This window comes from Limulus polyphemus, unplaced genomic scaffold (assembly GCF_000517525.1).
Source record: "Limulus polyphemus unplaced genomic scaffold, Limulus_polyphemus-2.1.2 Scaffold2721, whole genome shotgun sequence".
NCBI classification, from domain to species: Eukaryota; Metazoa; Arthropoda; class Merostomata; order Xiphosura; family Limulidae; genus Limulus; species Limulus polyphemus.
Genome location: NW_013668331.1, coordinates 47,937 through 55,413, shown reverse-complemented (window position 1 = coordinate 55,413; position 7,477 = coordinate 47,937). Strand labels below are relative to the sequence as shown.

Genomic DNA, 7,477 nt, shown 5'->3' with positions numbered 1-7,477 from the left:
TATATATATATATATCTTACTTTGTAATGTAATAATACTTAGGTAACATTTGGTTATTTTCTAGATCCTTTGCTGAGCCACCTGCTGGTAGAACATCAACATCACCACCTTGAGACCAGCAACTTTGATCGTCTGGTGAGAGAGGCTGCTCAAGGCCATCAGGAGACAGTTCAAGAATTATTGCAAATTTTTCCTGATAAGGTAGGCAAAACAGATACTCATAGGCCACTTAAAAATAATAACATGAATTAATTAACCAATGCTGGAATCAATGTTTATTCTTTTAAATTTTTCAAAATATTTGTTTAAACAGACATTCAAATAAATAACTCCTTTCAGACAAATTTTTTTAGCCATAAATTAGACTTGGGTTATTTCTCCTACTACATCTATATAAAGTCATCACTTTCTGGGTTTTTTTTTGTGCTGTAGCTGCATTTATTTGTTTCTTATGATAATGGTATTAAGAGTAAATTAATGAAGTTGAAAATAAAAGATATTTTCTTGCAATAAATAAGTAATATTCTTTATTAATTAAAAAAGTATTTAACTGGAATTTTCATGTGCAAGATCACAATATTTATGAAATTTCCCATTGAGAAGTTGAGGACATACTAAAATTAAGTGTTTATGTGGTTTTTGAGTTGAAAATGATAGATGGCATGTATAAAAGAGAATTTTAGTGAAAGGCTTAACTTAAAATTTTAGTTACAAATTGCTTGAAGACAAATAATGGGCATTGCTTCAATATATCATGCAGTACGACTTTACTTAATATTCTACATCATATGGATGGAACAATCTTGCTTTAGTTATTGTTTTTTTATATTCTCTCAAAGAATCATGATTATTGGTTATTTTTGTTAGTATATGTTATGTATGCAATACAGTTTTACTTTAACATTCACGAATTTCATAAATTTGTGAAAGATTGTTGTAAACATCCATTATATTTATCTTTCTGCAGTATTGAGTTGTTCACTACAAGTTTGGTATGTGTTGCCATTAGTACTAGAGATAGGTGATTAGTGGTATTTGTTAATAGGGTAATCCTGTTCAATAACAAATAAAAAGCTGCCACACATTTGTAGTGGGTGCTACATTTCCTCTTGTCAGCAGTTCCAAAAAAGAAAAAGGTTGGAAGTGGGTGCTACCAATCATTTGCACTCCTTCTGTACAGCAATTCAAAAAGTTGTAGCAGCTTTGCCATAGCAAATACAGGGCAAGCAAGTTTTGGAGCAATATTTGGAATAATTGGAAACTCTAATTCTGATTAGTTGATTATTTTTGTGACAGTCAGTGTTATTGTAATTTGTGTAACCCTATGTGCAGAGGTGGTGGTCAAAGTGCACAAGCTATGACATTTTACAGACTGCCAATCGACATAGGATTATATTTATTTGATGTCAGGGTTATCAACTATTCATTTTATCCTAAACTGCTGATTTAGTGATAGATCAAGGTAGAGGAGAGTAAATACCACATACAGTATAGAGGGGTACTGAAAATTGTAGATATGAATTTTTGAAACTCTAGAGGTAATGAAAATACAATATGCAAACAATGGTTCACATGAACATCACCTTGTACTCCAATTTGTCAGAGTCTGAGTCGACTGACATCATCAAACCACAGGTATATCTTGAATACAAATGCCTTTGTAAAATAAAAGCTTGCCACATTCTGTATGGATACACATTGTAGATTTGGCATAACAGTCATAGTATGTGATTGTGGGGTGTTCTGAAATGATGCTATTACTGAAAGTTTAAAGTCATCTAACTGTTACTGGAATGGTATGTGACTGTGGGATGTAAAATGATGCTATTACTTAAAGTTTAAAGTCATGTAACTGTTACTGGAATGGTATGTGACTGTGGGATGTAAAATGATGCTATTACTGAAAGTTTAAAGTCATCTAGCTGTTACTGGAATGGTATGTGACTGTGGGATGTAAAGTGATGTTATTACTGAAAGTTTAAAACCATGGGTCTGTTATTGGAATATCATGTGACCATGGGATGTTGTGAAATAACTACTATTGAAAGTTTAGTGTTATATGTTTATTATTGGAATATCATGTGACCATGGGATGTTGTAAAATGATGCTATTACTGAAAGTTTAAAGTCATCTAACTGTTATTGGAATATCATGTGACCATGGGATGTTGTGAAATGACTACTATTGAAAGTTTAGTGTTATATGTTTATTATTGGAATATTGTGTGACCATGGGATGTTGTAAAATGATGCTACCTTTTAAAGTTTACCATATACTGCTGATTTAGTGATAGCTCATGTTAGAGGAGAGTAACAGATAATTTACAGTGATGTTGAAAGAACTGTAGATGTGCATTTAGAAGTTCTATAAGTTACAATACAGAAACTGTATGATGAAAAAAGTATCTTTATTCTTCACATGAACATCACCTTGCACCCTGATTTATCAGAGTCTGAGTAAGACTGACATCATCAATTCACAGGTATATCTTGAGTACAAATACCTTCATAAATCATCTGATTTTTGTGTACAACAGACTTGTATATTTTGTGTACATACGCATTGTAAATTTGGAATTACAGTCAATATTTATTCTCCAAGACAGGGAAGGTCCAATGGACTGAGCCCATGTACATTGGTTGGAATAATGGGAAACACTAATTTTGATTAGTTGATTTTTTCATGATAATCAATATAATCAGAATTCTATTGATCAAATCTTAGAACAATCCGGAACAGTAACAATCAAGATCACAAATTTAAATTAATGCTCTTGCCTGGATATCCTTTACTGAGCATGACTCGAAGTTTTAGTGTCTTACATTCAAAATTTTATTAAACTATATTTTGTTTATGTTATACCAGTTAGTATAGCATAGAATCTTAGCTAATAATCCATATATTAATAGTACATAAGTTTTAAGTTTTTAATTTTATAAGGTAATATTTATAAAAATCCTGAATTTCCCCCAGCGTGACTCACGTGACACATTTTCTCAAGGTATCTTCTCATCTCTTTTTTTATCCATCCCCCAGGAAACTACAAAATTAAACATAAATAACTCACTATAAAATCGTTGTTGCTGAGACAAACCAGAATTTTTATAACCTTCAATTTTGTTTGGTTACAAAGATATCAAATAGAAAATCAGACCACTCCTACCACACCCACCTGTCACATCCTCTCTTTCAGGATATGTTAATAGTTCTGTCTTATGTTTGATTATATATTACCTATAACCAATAGAAAGTTAACATTTTCATCAATCAAATGACATATTTTATAACATTGGTTTCTGAACACAGTATTATCAATTTCATTTGTAATACGACTTTGGTTCCCATGGGAGTCATAATGGCTAGCTTGGATGCATTTATAACAGCTCTTGACGCATAGTTAGAAAGCCAGAAAAATTGGGATTGTTAGAGGAAATTGTCTGCATTTTGCATGTTATTATTCTATGTTCTTTGGTGCATTATTTAATTAAATAAAAAATTATTTAATGCAGTACTACCATTAGTATAAAAAAGTAGGGTTAACTGTGATTGATAGTCAAGAGCATTATTATAAAAGTAATTAAAATGTAAAAATAGATATCACTTTAGGTTAGTTAAGGTTAGATTAGGTAAAATAAACCATGATAATAATATAATAAAAAAATTTTCACGGGGCACACGTGAGCACCTCAGAGTAGCTCGTGGGTTATTAAAGTCATTCTAGAAAGAAAAGATAGGGTAGTTTCTTTTTTTGGTGGTTACGGGGTCAGTCAAATTGACCAGCCTCGTATAGAGTTCGGGTAGAAAAAATAAAGTTAAAATATAAATATATTTGAAACGTATTTAGGAGGTTTTAGATATTATACAAAGAAATTTGGGATTTTTGAGATGAATAAAAGTATTTTTAATCTTAACATGAAAATCAATTTGCACACAGATTATTCAAAGCAAATACTCAATATATTCATGGACAAATCTTTATTTAGTTTATTAAACATACTTCACTAAAAAATATGATGTTTTTGTATGTGAAAGGCTTATAATATTAACTGAAAGACTACCAAATTTTGTGAAGATATACACACTATATTGAAAGTTAGAAGTATTAAATCTGTACAGACTTTAAATGAGTACAAAGAGGTCACATGGTCATTCAAATTGACCGAGCCCGTGTTATGAGCGTTAATTGACTTAATCATAGTTTTGATTAGTTCATATGACACTGGTTGACGTAATCACTGCTCATAGGTATTTGATTAATAAATTAAATCGCCTAGCTCTGATTATTTCACATTTTTTGACTTATTAGGTATGAGTATAACAATTAAAGCTGCCATAAATACAAGAATGCTTATTCATAATTAAAACTGAGATTAGGCAGAATATGAACTTGTGATTGGTTTGGGGCTGGTGTTTTATTGGTTGGTAAAGATGGGATTTTTGCAGAAAACTTGAGCCAAGTAAAGCCTAAAATCCATTTATTGTCATATGATTTTGGGAGTGTCAAATAAAATTTTAAAATGTTTGCATGACAGAATGGTATGATACCCTTAAAAATGTCTGCAGATCATGCTGTACTGTTAACACAGATGTAATTTGTATAAAGTTTTGTATGTACATTATAAGGAAATTTTAGACACGATTTGCTGTTTCATTAGGTGGACCAGAAAAGCTCAGGGAAAACAGCTCTTCAAGTGGCATGTCACCAAGGACACATTGACATAGTTAAGATGATACTAGCAGCTGGAGCTACCACAGAAATACAGGATGATGATGGGGACACAGCTCTACATTATTCTGCTTTTGGGTAAATAAATGAGAAGTGGTTATTGTGATCGAATGAATGTTTTCTCTTGTAACATGTAATCTCACAAATGCTGTAGCATTGTTTTTTCAGTAATAACTCATCATTAGACTTTATATTAATGCTTTCTAATCATTGAAATAAAGGTGGTAGTTAATTTGTGTCAAGTAGTAAAGTCTGTTCATTAGTAATAGTTATTTTTTTATGCCTGTACTTTCATTTTTAAAAATTCATGTTACACATAAAACATATTTTTGTAAGACTTTCAGGGGGGGGGGTAATAAATAAACTTACTTTGAAAGGAAGATTTAAGCCAACTTTTTGTATTATTGCATTTTTTAAGCTTTTATTACACGTTTATAACTGTCACATTTTTTAAATGTCACTCAGTTTTTACAGTTTTGATCTTTTCCTATTAGAAATCAACCCGATATCATGGAGCTACTACTTAAAGCCAATGCTGATATTGATGCAGTCAATAAAGCTAGATGCAGTGCATTACATGTTGCTGTGAACAAACAACATATGAACTGTGTGAAGGTTCTTCTCAGATACAGGTGTAACATTAACATTCAGGTGAGTGTGTGTGCTAGCTCACATTATTTATACTGAATTTATTCAGAATTTGTATGAAGAAATTAACAATTCCTATTAGTTATTTTTGTGTGGCCTAGTACTGCCTGCTGGCTAGGGAACTCGACCCAAAATCTGCTGGTCAAGGGATCAAATCCTTTCAACGAGCATTTTGCCCTTTCAGCCACAATGATCGTTATAAGGTAACCTTTACTTCTAGTATTGTTGGTAGAGAGTAGCCCATGAGTTGGTTGTGGGTGATGTTTACCAGCTGACTTCTTTCTAATCTGTCATTTCAAAATTAGGAAGAGTTAATCTAAGTAGCTTTTAAATAACTTTATGTGAAACTCAACAAATAAACAAACCCTCTTTTGAACTCTAGGAGTTGTGTTTTTAGAAATTGTATGAGTCACAATGAAATATCTTCTGTAACTAGAGAATACAGATAATACCATAGTATGATAGAACCATATATTAAAAATATGTTTATTTAAAATATTCTTAACCAAGATTGTTTTTCATTTCACATTCTAGCATTATACTCTTGGAGATAAATGTGTTAGTCTAGTTTATAATAAACTATTAAAATTAATTTCTTTCTTGTGTATGTTAGATACTGAGATTGAGTTAATTTGTGGAATTCCAATATTTTCAATGTAAAAAACACATAGACTTGTTTATCTAATACACATTTAAACTTTAGTCAAGACTACATAATCAGTTTCCATATCAAAACATAAAATATGGGACGAACAACAAAACGAAGGCAGCAACAAAGAATATTTGACACGTGTGTGCTCAGTAACAAACATTTAATTATTGAATGTTTCAGAATATACGTATTCCATCTTCTCAAGCTATATGGAACATGGTAAATTATTAGGTACAAATATTTCTAAAGTTTAAACATTATGATGTGTAGATGTTTGTTCTAGGATTCATATGGAGATACAGCACTTCACGACGCTATTGGAAAGGACAGCCAGGAGATTTTAGAATTACTCATTAATGTGCCAGAAATTGACTTCTCCCTCAAGAATAAACGAGGATTTAATGTTCTTCATCATGCTGCATTAAAAGGAAATAATTTGTATGTATCTACTGTACTTGTCTAGTGTAGCTTAAAGTTGTTTTGTAAAAAATTACATAGGACTAAAGCTTTATATTTAGTTGTGTAAGTTGTCAAAATAATTTTTTCTTTACTTGAGCAATTAAATCTGTGTGTACATCACATGCATTTTTTATAATGTTTTTATTAGTTTACAACAGATGCTTCACTGGTTGTAAACAATCACTGTATTTACATTAAATAATTTATAAGGCTTAGCTTTTAGTATAGAACAGTATATTTTTTGTTGTTATATTAAAATTGGAATTAGAGGTAAACTCAAGTTTTTATTTTAGAACATGTTGGTTTTTATTTTGAGTGTACACTTCATTTAGTATCTGGATGTAGTGAATGATCTCTTGCTAAGAATATCATATCTTTTTAAAATCTTCACTAATTTAAAGAACATTTTTTATGTGTGTACATTTCATATCTTTTAACTCTCTCGCTATGGACTTGGCAAATTGGCAAGTTCCTGACCCCAAATTGACCTTTATAGTTTCCATACTATCATTTCTAATATGTTTTGTGTACCTTCATGAAATTTTGCAAATTTTAGTGAACATTAAAAGTCATTTATAAACTAAAAATCAGAATTTTTAATGAAGTAATTTCATTAAAACATTCTCCATGAATATATACAGTCAAAGTGTTGACTACTTCAAGTGCAAAGTGATTTTAATATTCAGATTAAAAATACTTTTTCTCTTTGGAGAAATCTCAAATTTCATTTGCATAACCTAACCTCCTAAATAAATTTCAAAGGTTTTTTTTTTCAGTAAAACTTTATATTTTATTTTCTCTACCCTAATTCTATATGAGGTTAGTCAATTTGACCGACATCATAACAACCAAAAATAAATCTAAATTACCCCTTTTTTTTTCTTTCTAGAATAACTTTATATTGTAACATGGAACTACAGTTGTTTAACCTAAAAATATTTAAACTGTTAACAGTATACATCTGTTCCTACTTAAACTTTATTGCTTTACT

At 30.6% G+C, this 7,477-nt stretch overlaps 1 protein-coding gene across 1 annotated transcript in view; it reads left to right on the top strand.

Moving 5' to 3' along the window:
* Nucleotides 1-7,477, top strand: part of LOC106467730 (E3 ubiquitin-protein ligase MIB2-like) — a 65,739-nt gene that overhangs the window by 47,494 nt on the left and 10,768 nt on the right. Inside the window, exons 9-12 of the mRNA XM_022395919.1 lie at nucleotides 65-201; nucleotides 4,657-4,805; nucleotides 5,222-5,378; nucleotides 6,311-6,465. Coding sequence (XP_022251627.1) covers nucleotides 65-201; nucleotides 4,657-4,805; nucleotides 5,222-5,378; nucleotides 6,311-6,465 — 598 coding nt within the window. The remainder of the gene's footprint in view (nucleotides 1-64; nucleotides 202-4,656; nucleotides 4,806-5,221; nucleotides 5,379-6,310; nucleotides 6,466-7,477) is intronic.